At 46.3% G+C, this 18,384-nt stretch overlaps 1 protein-coding gene across 2 annotated transcripts in view; it reads right to left on the reverse strand.

The window, feature by feature from the left end:
• The window catches only part of DGKI (diacylglycerol kinase iota), a 292,586-nt gene that overhangs the window by 78,530 nt on the left and 195,672 nt on the right, over positions 1–18,384 (reverse strand). For both annotated transcript variants that reach the window (XM_040438414.1, XM_040438411.1), the window contains 2 exons: positions 17,823–17,848; positions 2,093–2,130 (listed from right to left, as the gene is read on the reverse strand). In XM_040438414.1, coding sequence (XP_040294348.1) covers positions 2,093–2,130; positions 17,823–17,848 — 64 coding nt within the window. The remainder of the gene's footprint in view (positions 1–2,092; positions 2,131–17,822; positions 17,849–18,384) is intronic.

Raw genomic sequence — 18,384 nt, forward strand, 5'->3', positions numbered from 1 at the left:
GCTAAAATTCTCTAGTTTCTGTCACATGGTCTCTACCGATGAGATCTTAGAGGGTCTAAATCCATAGGTCTTGTATAAAGAATATTTTTTTGGTGCTTTAATAGCTGAGACGGTCGTTACATCTTCTGATACATAGTACAGTAGGAGGGGTGAGGGGGTAGCGACAGCTGCAGTCATATTTGTCATTGTCTTAAAACACCCCAAAAATGTTTGCACCAATGCAAAATCTGTAACAGGGCCCCCCAGCTATCGCATGCCAGTCACAGCACCTTCTTCTCAAATGAGATAGAGGGTTTTTTGGGGGCAATTTTTCCACTCCCAATTGTAAAGCACCTGTCAGCAGTTTATAGTGGCTGATATCGTTCACTTCTATGCATGTCAATGGAGATATGTAACACAGACTTTCTACCTTTCACCTTCTTGAAATAATACTACTCAGCTTAGTACTGTGGGCCTCAAGTATCGATTACCACAAGTCAAGAAAATTGTGCAATTATGTTACATAATACAGCATGCAAAATATTCAGTACAGCAAATTGAATCAATGTCATTTACAAAGCTAATCCCATCGTACGTGTCCCTCTCCCCCCAACACCAGCTTAAGTGCTGAAAAATTTGTATATGTAATAGAAGCATTTCTTTGGATTAGGGATAGATCTACCTACATGCACATTGAGGGGCATTCATCAAGACGGGTGTACCCATACGGCAGTCTTGATTTTCCTGCACTGGTGTGAAATCCACCTAATTAAGGGTCCATTCACACGTCCGCAAAATGGGTCCGCATTCGTTCCGCAATTTTGCGTAACGGGTGCAGACCCATTCATTTTCAATGAGGCCGGAATGTGCTGTCCGCATTTGCGAATCCGCACTTTCGCATCCGTGCTTCCGTTTCAGCAAAAAAATAGAACATGTCCTATTCTTGTCCGCAATTGCGGACAAGATTAGGCATTTTCTATTATAGTGCCGGCGATGTGCGGTCCGCAAATTGCGGAATGCACATTGCCAGTGTCCGTGTTTTGCGGACGTGTGAATGGACCCTTAGAGCCAGGTATCGCATCTCTGCCCTGTCATGCACCAGAAACTGAAGTCTATGCCAGCCAGGGGCTGGAATATACTTCAGCTATAACTTACACCAGTTTCTGCTAAAAGTTCTAGTAAATCTGGCGGTCTATTTGAAGCATCTCCCCCTCCTGATAAGCCACGCCCCTTTCCAAAAAATATGAGATCAAAAAGTTGCAAATTATTGTGCACCATAATCTGTGGCTTTTTTTACGCCACAGTAGTGGTGTAAATGGTTAGTAAATGTCTTTCAGTGAATTTCATACCAAATATGACCCACCCCCCTCACCATTTTTTTTTATTACTTCTGCTATAACGTTGATGGCTTTGCTGCTTATATTTGTAAACCTCTATATAAGCTTTGCCTGTTTACTAGTCTGTACAGGTAATATCATATGCATTATTTTCTGCAATTTATGAATCAATCCTTGAATACATATCTTGAGCTTTAACAGTCAATAAAGTTTAACTATACTAAACATTAAACTTTCTTCAGATCAGTGGTTGTCATTTTGTGGGCTGGACCAAAAGCAGTCAATCCAATTACAAAGTAGTAATATCATTTTTAGTGGGACCGTAGTGGGGTCTACATTGACGCTTTAGTGTTCACAGTCCCCACTACTCTTCCATGAAAGATGAATACATTAACTTTTTTTCCAACAGTAACAGTTACTTGGCATTGCCACACTACTAAAATATTCAACTACCTGTGAAAGGTGTATGTTACCTGCACTGACATGGCATAACAATGTATTACATGGCTGGCTTCCCATTCTGGACAGTGCACACCAAGATCCTGCAGGAGAAATGTGCCTTGAACTGTCTCTAGGGTTAACAGATCACTGCTCATAGATTCAGCAGTTGAACTTGCAGCTGAATTCTAAAAACTGCTTGTCCAGGTGGGACAACACCTTTTATTAAAGGGTCCAACAACTGTGCAATGATAGTGCACCCTCTGGCTCCTAGAATAAAAACTGCTTCTCTGTCCCATGTGGAGACGTGATTTATGCAATAAGGGATACATTCTTACCTTTTCAAGATCACCATCAAGCACTGCATGTACCAGAGCTGCAACACAAAAAAGGAAAGTTATTAAACAAATAATTAATTTACAGCTTCATTATCATTATCACATATCCCCAGTCTGTGATTGCCAACAGTTTTTTTTCCCCCTCCAAGAAACAGCACCACTGTTGAACATGTGTTTGTACCTGTCTGCAATACGAGACACAATTCAGAACAACAGTGGAGCTGTTTCTGAAGGGGACGGGGGGCAGGAACATTTTTCTAATTCTAAGCAAAATTATTTCAAGGAGCAAAAAATAATCAACCACTGACATTATTTCAAATAATAAAGGCAATAAATAAAATATTCTTCTATACAAAGATGTGCCGATCCCCCGCTCTGACTTTTAGTGTCTTAAACATGTGACATAGTAATTTTTGTAGTGTCTTTCTGTGTTAGGACATACAGTGCCACATGACTAAGGGCTACCTACCCCTCCCATTTGAGTCATTTTGTCACTGATGATCATGTTAATGCAAGGCGCTTGAACAGAATAATATTGTTACCCGCTTGTGGTCATGTGAAAGCAGTCATCCTACTAATAATGGAAGAGGAAGACAAGGGACTAGCTTTTTTGTTTTTACTGAACAGTGGTGGACTGAACACACTGCCCACAGGTTCATAGAGGAGAAACTAAAATAGTAGAGAGTTGGGTGGAAGGGCAGAGGTGCAAAAGACAGTGCAGCATGTAGACCAACCTCAATACCGGATGTAAAGTAACAGCTCAGGCTACTTTCACACTGGCGTTTCTGGGTCCGCTTGTGAGATCCGTTTCAGGGCTCTCACAAGCTGCCCAAAACGGATCAGTTCAGCCCCAATGCATTCTGAATGGATAAGGATCCGCTCAGAATGCATCAGTTTGCCTCCGTTCAGCCTCCATTCCGCTCTGGAGGCGGACACCAAAACGCTGCCTTCTCATTACCAAGTCAGAAAAAGTCCCAAATGTGGTTGGGTCTGATGCGCAAGAGCCCTCCCACCATAACCTGCTTGCAGTCCTATGTAAAAACAACACAGTGTGTGAACTGGCAACTAAGCACTGCTACTTTTGGCAAACTCAATTCTGCAGCACTGAACAACCTCAGTCCTGCTACACTGGTATACACACATGGGTATTTGTCAGCTTTGTATTCCGAACTGCGCTGCATTGCAGAGCAAGTAAAAAATCTTATGCCAAGATTTCTACTGCAGTCTCTTATATTGATGGATCCTACTTGAAAGGTATTTATGGCTCAAAGCAATTACTCCAAAACAAACGTAACGCTGCAAGCTATACGAGTGCCGCCGCCAATGGATAAATTATGCGGCCCCACTAAATCATTTATCCAGGCAGAAAGAGGGGGCAGCAGTAAAACTTCCAGTGCTACTTAGTGGACCAGTCCTGGACTCTGCAACTGATGAAAGCAGAATTTATTTACTTCTCCTTCTTTAAACCATTTCTTACCCCCGAGAGAGGTACAGAGCGCAAAACTGCATATTTTGAGCTAGAAATGGAATATGTCAGCACTCTTTTTGGCTCAGCTCCATAACGTATGGCAAGTTTTCTGAATATTGATGCATTCTACAATGCTGGGGTAAACATCTCAATATGTGTTGTTCTTTTGACTCCTCTGGTAGACCAAGGATCAGCCTATGCTATGGTTTATGCTAAAGCTACCCAATAACTTGTTGCATGAGATTTGCAATTGTGACATCTACAGTAAAGATGAGTACATTTTTCAAAAATGTAATTCGCTGGTTCGCCAAATTTTTGGGAAAAATTTGCTTTGATCCAAATTTATTTGCGGCGAATCACATAAAAAAAATGGCTATCTCCTGGCTGCTGAGAGCCTTTATAGTGGTGTAGAACACTGTGTCTTGTAGTAACACTCATAGGGAGTCTGCTTTGGTAGTGAAATAAGTCCATATGACATACAGATCACAGGCGTCACTCTTAGAATCACCGCACACTTCAATTATTTGGGCAGTCACGGGGCCAACACTGACCACATAACTCAAACATGAACTCGGCCTTACAGGTCGATGTTAGTGCCAGGTATAAAGAATCGTGCAGAGGCCCAAGATCCTACTGTAGCATGAAAGAGCGGACTCCTTTTACACCGTCATCAGCTGATTCCACATAGATGTCTACAGAACCTGTTCTATTAAACGCGTATACAAGTAGAGCCCCCCGGACAGAGTGGAGAGGGTGTCAGCAGTAAATTTGTGTTGGCGTCCCTGATTATTTTGCCCTCCCTTCCTCTGATCTGTCAGAACAATAACCCACAAGAAAATGATCCTGTCTGCGGAGCATCCGCCTTCACTCGGTCAGCATTTGCTCAATAATCCATCAGTATTGCTAATGTGGGAAGAGCATGAGAAGTCCACAGAGTGGACCTATGACATAGTGGTGAGGTGGAAGTAGCATGAGGAGACCACAGAGTGGCCCAATGACAGGGTCTGGATTTGGCAGCAGTATGAGGAGGCCACCGAGTAGCACAATGACAAAGTCTGGAGTTGGCAGCAGTATGAGGAGGCCACCGAGTGGCACAGTGACCGAGTCTGGAGGTGGCGGATGCAGCATCAGGAGAAGGGTACCGAGTGGCAAAATGACAGAGTCTGTAGATGGCAGCGGTATGATGAGGCCACCGAGTGGCACAATGACAGAGTCTGGAGGTGGCGGCAGCATCAGGATGTTGTCATTGTTTTCATGTACTTTTTGTATAGTTATTGTTTCAAAATATATATTTTCCTCACACTTTCAGATGTCACACTACCTCACACGACGTCATTCGGTCCATACAGCAAAATGAGTTTTTCAGTCAACCATCATTTTTACCGAAAAAAATAACACTTTGAAAGAGTGGCACCACAGAGTGGCAAGGTGACATAATGTAGAGATGGCAGCAGCAGCATCAGGAGACCACAGAGTGGCAAGGTGACATAGTGTGGATATGGCAGCAGCAGCATCAGGAGACCAAAGAGTGGCAAGGTGACATAGTGTGGATATGGCAGCAGCAGCAGGATACCACAGAGTGGCAAGGTGACATAGTGTGGAGATGGCAGCAGCATGAGGAGACCACAGAGTGGCAAAGTGACATAGTGTGGAGATGGCAGCAGCAGCAGGATACCACAGAGTGGCAAGGTGACATAGTGTGGAAATGGAAGCAGCATGAGGAGACCACAGAGTGGCAAGGTGACATAGTTTGAAGGTGACTGCAGCATCAAGAGGCCACAGAGTGGCCAGGTGACATAGTGTGGATATGGCAGCAGCAGGATACCTTAGAGTGGCAAGGTGACATAGTGTGGAGATGGCACCAGCAAGAGGATATCACAGAGTGGCAAGGTGACATAGTGTGGAGATGGCAGCAGCATGAGGAGACCACAGAGTGGCAAGGTGACATAGTTTGGAGGTGGCAGCAGCAACAGGAGACCACAGAGTGGCAAGGTGACATAATGTGGAGATGGCAGCAGCAGGATATCACAGAGTGGCAAGGTGACATAGTGTGGAAGTGGGGACATTAGCTCAACTGCGGGCACTAAGCGGGGGTATTTCATGTACTGTCATATTATAGGGAGAATTATTACTACTAGGGGGTATTAGCTTTACTACTACTGGGGGTCTATGAGGAACATGATTACTAGTATGGGTACTATAGGGGCATTATTACTACTAAGTGTGCTCTGGCAAATAATTATTTCTATTGGTGGGATTTTGGGGAGCACTGTTACTTTGGGGGGCACCCTGGCACAGTATCAGCTTAGCACAATAATTTTTGGGGGACATTATCTTTATACTATTAGTGTCTGGGCGCAGTTATTTTTTAGAGCACTGTGTGCCAATAATTGTTGAAGGGGGCACTATCTGTGTGGTAGCAGTATTTCCAAGGGGACTTTCTCTGCAGGATAGTATTGGGGGTGGCAGGAAAGGGTGTTCAGAAGATGATGGAAATGTGGGAAACTAATGTCTGTTTGTTAATCTCTGCAGAGACGGGAGATGGCTTAAAAATCATCATGACTGTCTGGTCTGAATGGAGAAGATAAAGAAAGAGAACGTCTACAACAAAGGTGACATCACTGGATGTAAGAGGTATGGGGCGCTATGTAGGAGAGGAGATGCTCCGGCTCCTCCCCCTGCCATTTGCAGAAGGAGGATTCAGAGCTGGGTGAGGATGGCCAAAGGGGGCAGCAGGCCACGGGCGGGTGGCAGATGGTGGGGGGAACCACAGGCCTTGAGCAGGAGCATCTGTACCAGCAGAAGATGGGAATGACAGACAGCTCCCTTCGGCTGAGGTGGTAGAGCCTTGACTGCCTGAAATCTGGTGCGTGCCACTGGCTGATGCAGCTGGACCACCACATTGGAGCCACGGTTCTCCCAAGCCACTGTATGGCGACGCTGTATATGTTGACGCAGGGCCGTAGTGCCAACATTGGCACCCCGGCCACGCTTCACCTTCTGCCCACAGATGCGACATATGGCCACGTTCACTTCCTCTGGCGCTTTTAAAAAAAATGCCACACCACGAGTAGTTGATTTTCCCCCCAACAGTCCGCACTGACTGATTGCTACTGCCGCTGCCTCCGTCAGCTCCTGCACCACTACTTCCCAGGCAGGTGGTCTACCCAGGGCACGTTTGGCTCCCGACCTCCCTCTGCTGCCTCCCTGCTGACTCCTGGCCAAGCTAGCGACTGGCTGGCTCAGCCACTGCCTGATGGGCAAGCTGCCACCCTCTTCTCCTGATGATGACAAAGCCCTTTCTTCACCCGGCTCCCAAGGGCAATCGGCTTCATCATCATCGAGTAGTGTCTGCACATCACTGATGTCCTCCTCAACGGCCTCTGACCACTCGCAACACAAGCTCCCATGCCACTCTCCTTATCCCTACTTGCCCGCCTAGCAGAGGAAGTGGCGGAAGTCTCCTCCACATCTTGGCTGGGCAGTAGCTGCTGACTGTCCTGTAGTAGCTCCTCCTCGCTGAAAAGTGAAGCTGAGCCCACTGCATGTAGTACTTCTTGCGGTGATGGAACAGAAAAGGCCAGAGGCAGGTTCAGGACAGGTGAGGGCACAGGGCCTGCTCCCAGGCCATTGAAAACTAAGGGATGTGTCTGACGAACCCACTGACTGTTGGCTGGGGGTGTCTGATGTCACTTGGGATGATGTGGATGACAGAGTTAACCAATCAAGAACCGCAGGGTTGCTGGTCAAGACACGACCGCTAGATGACATCGGGAGCTCAGTCCTCTCGCTGTGACTATTGCTGCCATGACCCTTTACTCTGCTGCAACCTCTGCTTGCGCCAGAAACATTCAGGCCTCTGCCACTCCTCTGTGCATGGCCTGGCACTTCTCTGGGTGACATACTTTTAGCTGAACTAAACAAATGAAATGGAAATTAAAACACCCCTAAAAGTGACGAATATCGTTTTCTTTTTGTACTGAAATAGGCCACTAAAGGCTTTCACCACATATAACTGCTGAAATGCACTGAGAATATATTTTTCTTGTTGTTCTAAAATATGCCCCTATACGCTTTCACCCAAAAAAAAACTGCAGCAGTGAACTGAGAATATATATTTCTTGTTGGACTGAATTAGGCCACTGTACTCTTTGATATAAAAAAAATTTAAAAAGTGAAGTGCATATACAGGATATATTATTTGCAGTACTGAAATACGCCCCTATACGCTTTCACTAGAAATAACCGCAGCAGTGAACTGAGAATATATATTTCTTGGACTGAATTAGGCCACTGTAAGCTTTGACCAGAAATAAATTAAAGTGAAGTGCGTATATATATTTCTTGCAGTACTGAAATACGCCCCTATACACTATCAACAGAAATAACTGCAACAGTGAAGTGCGTATATATTTTTCTTTTTTTACTGTAATACGCCCCTATACGCTTTCACCAGAAATAACTGCAACAGTGCAGTGCGTATATATTTTTCATTTTTTACTGTAATACGCCCCTATATGCCTTGACCAGAAATAACTGCAACAGGGCAGTGCGTATATATTTTTCTTGTTGTACTAAAATACGCCCCTATATGCTTTCCACAGAAATAACTGCAGAAGTGAAATGCGTGTATATTTTTCTTGTTGTACTGAATAAGATACTAAGATAAAAGCCACTAAAGGCTTTCCAACATAACACTTGCAGCCCAATAATAAAAAGCTGGAATGACAGAGCTGTCTAATGACTATTTGGATCCCCAAATAATCGTTCCCTGCGCTTGTAAATCACTTTCCTATCAATGTCCCTAGCGCCTTCTGACTAGGGATGAGCGAACCCGAACTGTATAGTTCGGGTTTGTACCGAATTTTGGGGTGTCCGTGACACGGACCCGAACCCGAACATTTTCGTAAAAGTCTGGGTTCGGGTTTGGTGTTCGGCGCTTTCTTGGCGCTTTTTGAATGGCTGCAAAGCAGCCAATCAACAAGCGTCATACTACTTGCCCCAAGAGGCCATCACAGCCTTGCCTACTATTGGCATGGCTGTGATTGGCCAGTGCAGCATGTGACCCAGCCTCTATATAAGCTTGGGTCACGTAGCGCTGCACGTCACTCTGCTGATTCAAGCATAGGGAGAGGTTGCTGCTGCGACGTTAGGGCGAGATTAGGCAGATTAACTCCTCCAAAAGACTTCATTCTGTGATCGATCTCTAGCTGTGGATCATTGAAGTGCTAATATCGAATTGCTCACTTTTTTTAGGCTGCCCAGAGCGTTTTTATATCACTTTTTTCTGGGGTGATCGGCAGCCATTTTGTGGCTTGTTGTGCGCCAGCACAAGCTACCACCAAGTGCTTTTAACCATCAATAGTGTGGTTATTTTTTGCTATATCCTACATCAGCTGCAGGCTGAGCCTGTGTCACCGAAGTGCATTTATTTAACCATCAACAGTGTGGTTATTTTTTGGCCATATACTACATCAGGTGCATCAGGTGAGCCTGTGTCACCCAAGTGCATTTAACCATCAACAGTGTGGTTATTTTTTGGCCATATACTACATCAGGTGCAGGCTGAGCCTGTGTCACCCAAGTGCATTTAACCATCAACAGTGTGGTTAATTTTTGGCCATATACTACATCAGGTGCAGGCTGAGCCTGTGTCACCCAAGTGCATTTAACCATCAATAGTGTGGTTATTTTTTGGCCATATACTACATCAGGGGCAAGTTGAGCCTGTCACCCAGCGCCTAAAAAATAGACCTGACATTTATATTCCTCCAAATCAGTACTGTTTTAGCTGGTCAAGTTATTTGTAGTGACCGTAAAAGCACAGTTTTTGTTCTGGGTTGAAAAACTATTCCCAAATTTGCCATTCTCAAAATAAGTAGTTTCTGCTATATCAGGCCTACTTTAAATCTATCCCAAAAAGGATATCTTAGATTCAAGGTGCTGATAGTGTCATTCAGAAAAACTTAACACACACAATACTGTGCAGATACAAGTCTAATTCTGTGATTAAACGTATACCTGTCACACAGCGCAAAAAAATAGGCTTCACATTTCTATTCAACCAAATCTGTACTGTTTTAGCTGGTCAAATTATTTGTAGTGACCGTAAAAGCACAGTTTTCGTTCTGGGTTGAAAAACTATTCCAAAATTTGCAATTCTCAAAATAAGTAGTTTATGCTATATATATCAGGCCTACTTTAAATCTATCCCAAAAAGGATATCTTAGATTCAAGGTGCTGATAGTGTCATTCAGAAAAACTTAACACACACAATACCGTGCAGATACAAGTCTAATTCTGTGATTAAACGTATACCTGTCACACAGCGCAAAAAAAATAGGCCTCACATTTTTATTCAACCAAATCTGTACTGTTTTAGCTGGTCAAATTATTTGTAGTGACCGTAAAAGCACAGTTTTTGTTCTGGGTTGAAAAACTATTCCCAAATTTGCCATTTTCAAAATTGTGGTGAACGGGAACAATGAGCAAAACATCTAATAAGGGACGCGGACGTGGACATGGTCGTGGTGGTGTTAGTGGACCCTCTGGTGCTGGGAGAGGACGTGGCCGTTCTGCCACAGCCACACGTCCTAGTGAACCAACTAACTCAGGTCCCAGTAGCCAGCAGAATTTACAGCGATATTTGGTGGGGCCCAATGCCGTTCTAAGGATGGTAAGGCCTGAGCAGGTACAGGCATTAGTCAATTGGGTGGCCGACAGTGGATCCAGCACGTTCACATTATCTCCCACCCAGTCTTCTGCAGAAAGCGCACAGATGGCGCATGAAAACCAAGCCCATCAGTCTGTCACATCACCCCCATGCATATCAGGAAAACTGTCTGAGCCTCAAGTTATGCAGCAGTCTCTTATGCTGTTTGAAGACTCTGCTGCCAGGGTTTCCCAAGGGCATCCACCTAGCCCTTCCCCAGGGGTGGAAGAGATAGAATGCACTAACGCACAACCACTTATTTTTCCTGATGATGAGGACATGGGAATACCACCTCAGGACGTCTCTGATGATGACGAAACACAGGTGCCAACTGCTGCGTCTTTCTGCAGTGTGCAGACTGAACAGGAGGTCAGGGATCAAGACTGGGTGGAAGACGATGCAGGGGACGATGAGGTCCTAGACCCCACATGGAATGAAGGTCGTGCCACTGACTTTCACAGTTCGGAGGAAGAGGCAGTGGTGAGACCGAGCCAACAGCGTAGCAAAAGAGGGAGCAGTGGGCAAAATCAGAACACCCGCCGCCAAGAGACTCCGCCTGCTACTGACCGCCGCCATCTGGGACCGAGCACCCCAAAGGCAGCTTCAAGGAGTTCCCTGGCATGGCACTTCTTCAAACAATGTGCTGACGACAAGACCCGAGTGGTTTGCACGCTGTGCCATCAGAGCCTGAAGCGAGGCATTAACGTTCTGAACCTTAGCACAACCTGCATGACCAGGCACCTGCATGCAAAGCATGAACTGCAGTGGAGTAAACACCTTAAAAACAAGGAAGTCACTCAGGCTCCCCCTGCTACCTCTTCTGCTGCTGCCGCCTCGGCCTCTTCTGCTGCTGCCGCCGCCTCGGCCTCTTCCTCCGCCTCTGGAGGAACGTTGGCACCTGCCGCCCAGCAAACATGGGATGTACCACCAACACCACCACCTGCGTCACCAAGCATCTCAACCATGTCACACGGCAGCGTTCAGCTCTCCATCTCACAAACATTTGAGAGAAAGCGTAAATTCCCACCTAGCCACCCTCGATCCCTGGCCCTGAATGCCAGCATTTCTAAACTACTGGCCTATGAAATGCTGTCATTTAGGCTGGTGGACACACACAGCTTCAAACAGCTCATGTCGCTTGCTGTCCCACAGTATGTTGTTCCCAGCCGGCACTACTTCTCCAAGAGAGCCGTGCCTTCCCTGCACAACCAAGTGTCCGATAAAATCAAGTGTGCACTGCGCAACGCCATCTGTGGCAAGGTCCACCTAACCACAGATACGTGGACCAGTAAGCACGGCCAGGGACGCTATATCTCCCTAACTGCACACTGGGTAAATGTAGTGGTGGCTGGGCCCCAGGCGGAGAGCTGTTTGGCGCACGTCCTTCCGCCGCCAAGGATCGCAGGGCAACATTCTTTGCCTCCTGTCTCCTCCTACTCAGCTTCCTCCTCCTCTTCTTCCACCTGCTCATCCAGTCAGCCACACACCTTCACCACCAACTTCAGCACAGCCCGGGGTAAACGTCAGCAGGCCGTTCTGAAACTCATATGTTTGGGGGACAGGCCCCACACCGCACAGGAGTTGTGGCGGGGTATAGAACAACAGACCGACGAGTGGTTGCTGCCGGTGAGCCTCAAGCCCGGCCTGGTGGTGTGCGATAATGGGCGAAATCTCGTTGCAGCTCTGGGACTAGCCGGTTTGACGCACATCCCTTGCCTGGCGCATGTGCTGAATTTGGTGGTGCAGAAGTTCATTCGCAACTACCCCGACATGTCAGAGCTGCTGCATAAAGTGCGGGCCGTCTGTTCGCGCTTCCGGCGTTCACACCCTGCCGCTGCTCGCCTGTCTGCGCTACAGCGTAACTTCGGCCTTCCCGCTCACCGCCTCATATGCGACGTACCCACCAGGTGGAACTCTACCTTGCATATTCTGGACAGACTGTGCGAGCAGCATCAGGCCATAGTGGAGTTTCAGCTGCAGCACGCACGGGTCAGTCGCACTGCGGATCAGCCCCACTTCACCACCAATGACTGGGCCTCCATGCGAGACCTGTGTGCCCTGTTGCGCTGTTTCGAGTACTCCACCAACATGGCCAGTGGCGATGACGCCGTTATCAGCGTTACAATGCCACTTCTATGTCTCCTTGAGAAAACACTTAGGGCGATGATGGAAGAGGAGGTGGCCCAGGAGGAAGAGGGGTCATTTTTAGCACTTTCAGGCCAGTCTCTTCGAAGTGACTCAGAGGGAGGTTTTTTGCAACAGCAGAGGCCAGGTACAAATGTGGCCAGACAGGGCCCACTACTGGAGGACGAGGAGGACGAGGATGAGGAGGAGGTGGAGGAGGATGAGGATGAAGCATGTTCACAGCGGGGTGGCACCCAAAGCAGCTCGGGCCCATCACTGGTGCGTGGCTGGGGGGAAACACAGGACGATGACGATACGCCTCCCACAGAGGACAGCTTGTCCTTACCTCTGGACAGCCTGGCACACATGAGCGACTACATGCTGCAGTGCCTGCGCAACGACAGCAGAGTTGCCCACATTTTAACGTGTGCGGACTACTGGGTTGCCACCCTGCTGGATCCCCGGTACAAAGACAATGTGCCCACCTTACTTCCTACACTGGAGCGTGATAGGAAGATGCGCGAGTACAAGCGCACGTTGGTAGACGCGCTACTGAGAGCATTCCCAAATGTCACAGGGGAACCAGTGGAAGCCCAAGGCGAAGGCAGAGGAGGAGCAAGAGGTCGCCAACGCAGCTGTGTCACGGCCAGTTCCTCTGAGGGCAGGGTTAGCATGGCAGAGATGTGGAAAAGTTTTGTCACCACGCCACAGCTAACTGCACCACCACCTGATACGGAACGTGTTAGCAGGAGGCAACATTTCACTAACATGGTGGAACAGTACCTGTGCACACCCCTCCACGTACTGACTGATGGTTCGGCCCCATTCAACTTCTCGGTCTCCAAATTGTCCACGTGGCCAGAGCTAGCCTTTTATGCCTTGGAGGTGCTGGCCTGCTCGGCGGCCAGCGTTTTGTCTGAACGTGTATTCAGCACGGCAGCGGGCGTCATTACAAACGCAGCCGCCTGTCTACAGCCAATGTGGACAAGCTGACGTTCATAAAAATGAACCAGGCATGGATCCCACAGGACCTGTCCATCCCTTGTGCAGATTAGATATTAACTACCTCCCCTTAACAATATATTATTCTACTCCAGGGCACTTCCTCATTCAATCCTATTTTTATTTTCATTTTACCATTATATTGCAGGGCAACCCAAAGTTGAATGAACCTCTCCTCTGTCTGGGTGCCGGGGCCTAAATGTGTGACAGTGGCCTGTTCCAGTGGTGGGTGACGTGAAGCCTGATTCTCTGCTATGACATGAAGACTGATTCTGTGCTGACATAAGGCCAGATTCTCTGTTACGGGACCTCTCTCCTCTGCCTGGGTGCCTGGGCCTAAATATGTGACAGTGGCCTGTTCCAGTGGTGGGTGACGTGAAGCCTGATTCTCTGCTATGACATGAAGACTGATTCTGTGCTGACATAAGGCCAGATTCTCTGTTACGGGACCTCTCTCCTCTGCCTGGGTGCCTGGGCCTAAATATGTGACAGTGGCCTGTTCCAGTGGTGGGTGACGTGAAGCCTGATTCTCTGCTATGACATGAAGACTGATTCTGTGCTGACATAAGGCCAGATTCTCTGTTACGGGACCTCTCTCCTCTGCCTGGGTGCCTGGGCCTAAATATGTGACAGTGGCCTGTTCCAGTGGTGGGTGACGTGAAGCCTGATTCTCTGCTATGACATGAAGACTGATTCTGTGCTGACATAAGGCCAGATTCTCTGTTACGGGACCTCTCTCCTCTGTCTGGGTGCCGGGGCCTAAATATGTGACAGTGGCCTGTTCCAGTGGTGGGTGACGTGAAGCCTGATTCTCTGCTATGACATGAAGACTGATTCTGTAGTGACATAAGGCCAGATTCTCTGTTACGGGACCTCTCTCCTCTGTCTGGGTGCCGGGGCCTAAATATGTGACAGTGGCCTGTTCCAGTGGTGGGTGACGTGAAGCCTGATTCTCTGCTATGACATGAAGACTGATTCTGTGCTGACATAAGGCCAGATTCTCTGTTACGGGACCTCTCTCCTCTGTCTGGGTGCCGGGGCCTAAATGTGTGACAGTGGCCTGTTCCAGTGGTGGGTGACGTGAAGCCTGATTCTCTGCTATGACATGAAGACTGATTCTGTGCTGACATGAAGCCAGATTCTCTGCTATGGCATGAAGAGACTGATTCTGTGCTGACATGAAGCCAGATTCTCTGCTATGGCATGAAGAGACTGATTCTCTGCTGACGTGAAGCCAGATTCTCTGCTATGGGACCTCTGTCCAATTGATATTGGTTAATTTTTATTTTTTTAATTTTTATTTTAATTCATTTCCCTATACACATTTGTTTGCAGGGGATTTACCTACATGTTGCTGCCTTTTGCAGCCCTCTAGCTCTTTCCTGGGCTGTTTTACAGCCTTTTTAGTGCCCAAAAGTTCGGGTCCCCATTGACTTCAATGGGGTTCGGGTTCGGGACGAAGCTCGGGTCGGGTTCGGATTCCGAACCCGAACATTTCCGGGAAGTTCGGCCGAACTTCTCGAACCCGAACATCCAGGTGATCGCTCAACTCTACTTCTGACGTCTCTCCCTGCATGCTGTGAAATGATTCCTCCCTATCCTTTCCCTGCACTTTTAAATCCTTTTTTCAGTTTTTTTTTAAACATAGAGGATTTTCCAATAGCTATCCCTAGTGCCTTTACACGTGTGTCCCTGCACTCTGAATGATGGAAAATGGCAGAATCTAAAATGGCTGCCGTATTTATAGGGCTGTGACATCACAGGGCTGGCTGGCTGCTGATTGGCTACATGCAGGCATGCCAATCTGGGTGATCCCGCCTTCCCAGAGTTCCTTGCCCCATGTCCTCAGTCCTCACACGTGTAGCTGCCATTTTAGGAAAATTGCGATTCATTAACACGAAGCGCGAGGAAATTCGAATTCCACTTCGTCAGCTTCGATTCGCTCATCTCTAGTGACATCAATACCAGTTGTGTAACTAGATTTTCCGAAAGCTCCCTCTAGTGGAGGCTGATGGCAGAATGACTTTGAATATTTAAAGGGTTATTTTCATGGTCTATGTTAGAATATTGTTAGACTATACCATAACTTGCGAACCTGTATCTCCATGATCTAAAGAATAAAGTTATTTTAAATAAGTACATTGCTTTGGTTATTCCCTTTACCAACCACAGTTTTTTTGTATGGGGTTGCCAGGCATTGTCTATTAGAAACTAGATAGATTACTCAGGTCTTGGTTGCACTGGAACCATACTGATGAAGAAAAGAGTAAACCAGACTTTCCTCTTAAACAAAGGAGATGAAGAACTTCTTTTACAGTGGGGCGGATTTTTCTGTAAATGTGAAATCCATAAATGCATAAATTCACAGGCTGTGGATTTAAAATCCACGCAATTTACACAGTGCATGGATGAGATTTCTTAAAATTGCATCCACTTTGCTAGTACTGCAAAATACTGCAGATTTGTCATACGCAAATCAGTGGTGGCAAATCCACAGTGTATCTGTCCTGTGTGAACATACCCTAAAGGGGTTGGGCAGTGCAAATATATTCATGGCCTATCCTCAGGAAAGGTCATCAATATCAGATCAGCTGTTTGAAGGTGTAGTGGCCCTCGCAGGACCTTTGCTTCCTCTTAAAAAATTTCCTGTGTGCGGTCTCCATTGCAGTGGCTGCACAGCGTAATTAGAACTGCTCATCCCATTCACTTCAAAGGGACAAGCAGTTGTAATTACACTGCGCCGCCTACAGTCGAGACAACGCACAGGTCATTTTAAAGCAGCAGCACTCACACCAGAATGCATATAAGGGACTGTGTATACAGAATCAATGGGGGGGGGGATTTATCAAAACCGGCATAAAGGAAAACTGGCTTAGTTGCCCATAGTTGCAACCAATCAGATTTTACCTTTCACTTTAGAGCTCCTTTAGGAAAATAAAAGGTGGAATCTGATTGGTTGCTATGGGTAACTAAGCCAGTTTTCCTTTGCACCGGTTTTGATAAATCTCCCCCCAATGAGTCTGACCGCATCCTTCCAGTATCTTTCTAATTTGGGTCAATTCCAAAACATATTCAAAATACCTATGGGATGCAGTTTAGATCTTTCAAACAAGGGAGCCTCTTATACATGTCTTATGGAGGAAAAGTGGAGTTCTATATATCCCGTGTAATAAGTATAAATGAGATACATGAGGTGGTTCTCTGATGAACAGTCCGGGGAACCGCTGCAAAATTTCTTCCCATTGATCAGGTTCTATAGGGCCAATATCCCCTTCCCACTTCTGTCGCGTCTGCAATGGGAATGGATCCAAATGTTTTGACAGTAAATGCTTATAGATGCAGGATATCATTCCCCATCTTGATGATGAAGTACCCACTACCCCCACAACTGGGAACTGAGGGGGTCATTTATCAAACTAGTGTGAAGGAGAACTGGCTTAGTTGCCCATAGCAACCAATCAGATTCCTCCTTTCAGGAGGAAATCTGGTTGCTATTTCAGGAGAAATCTGGTTGCTATGGGCAACTAAGCCAATTCTACTTTACACCAGTTTGATAAATGACCCCTTAAGAGACCTGCATATCTCTATTAGATGTCTCTCCACCGCTTACACATGCGCTCTGCATATAACAGGACGCCATTGACCTTCCCCGTGTGATCCACTTTTCCCTGACACCACATTACTATCACAGGTTACACCGGTGAAGAAGGTCCAGTCGGACTGAAATGTTGAATACTAGTTATAAAATTATCTGGATCAGAAATGCTTTTGATGTCTTTGTAAAGAAAAATAAATGATATCTTTATTTGAAACATATCACTGGAGTGCAGCCATTTTTCTTTACTTGATGCATTGACCACCAGGTCATTTCGCTAGCAAATGTGATTGAATAGTGCAGACCCCAACTTTTTTTTACATATTCTTTGTATATGTCATCTAAAAAGCCCTATAGAAAAAACTCCTCAAAACTACTGACAGAGCTATGTAAGCCCTCGGTCGAGCAGTGAACGCATACTTATGTGCAATGTCACACTTCTCGCATGTTGGAGAAATCAGTTTTAATATGTCTGTTCTGTCTTCTGCAGCCACTAGAGGGACCTTCCTGAAAGCCTAGTTATACAACTGGTAATGAGTTTGCAGGGGTACTGTATATAGGTGTATGCAGTGAGCTCCCCCTAGTGGTGGCTGCAGGTGGCCAGGGTAGTATCATGTATCTCTGATTGTGTGGAGGGGAACCAGGGGATTTGAAGCGCTGACCCTTATTCAGATATACTATGAAATGGATCAGCACAAAATATTGGACCAATTTGATTGCATAAAATAAAACTATAGGAACACTTGCCTATAGTTCTGACAATCTATTTCTACTGTTAAACCCTACCAGAGCAATTGTTCACGTTTTGCCAATAGAAACAGGATCTCACCTTGTTCTTCTGCTGATACTGGGGATCTGAAATACAGTGAAAAAAAGACAATTAGTTTACTAGTTTATCGAAATATGTATATATTTAGTCAATTCTAATAGAAATGTCAGCATTAAAGGGGTTGTCTCACTTCAGCAAATGGCATTTATCATGTAGAGTAAGTTAATACAAGGCACTTACTAATGTATTGTGATAGTCCATATTGCCTCCTTTGCTGGCTGGATTCATTTTTCCACCACATTATACACTGCTCGTTTCCATGGTTACGACCACCCTACAATCCAGCAGCAGTGGCCGTGTTTGCACACTATAGGAAAAAGTACCAGCCTCTCTGATGGACTGGACCTCAGGAGTGCACATACAGCTTTTTCCTATCGTGTACAAGCATGGCAAGCAGTGTATACTGTGATGGAAAAATGAGGCAATATGGACAACTGCAACTTTCTCTACAAGATAAATGCGATTTGCTGAAGTGAGACAACCCCTTTAACTCAATTACAGAGGAGTCTGAGACAACATTAAAGGGGCTGCCCCACTTACTGAAAATAATGAAAGAATGTCC

This window comes from Bufo bufo, chromosome 1 (genome assembly GCF_905171765.1).
Source record: "Bufo bufo chromosome 1, aBufBuf1.1, whole genome shotgun sequence".
NCBI lineage: Eukaryota > Metazoa > Chordata > Amphibia > Anura > Bufonidae > Bufo > Bufo bufo.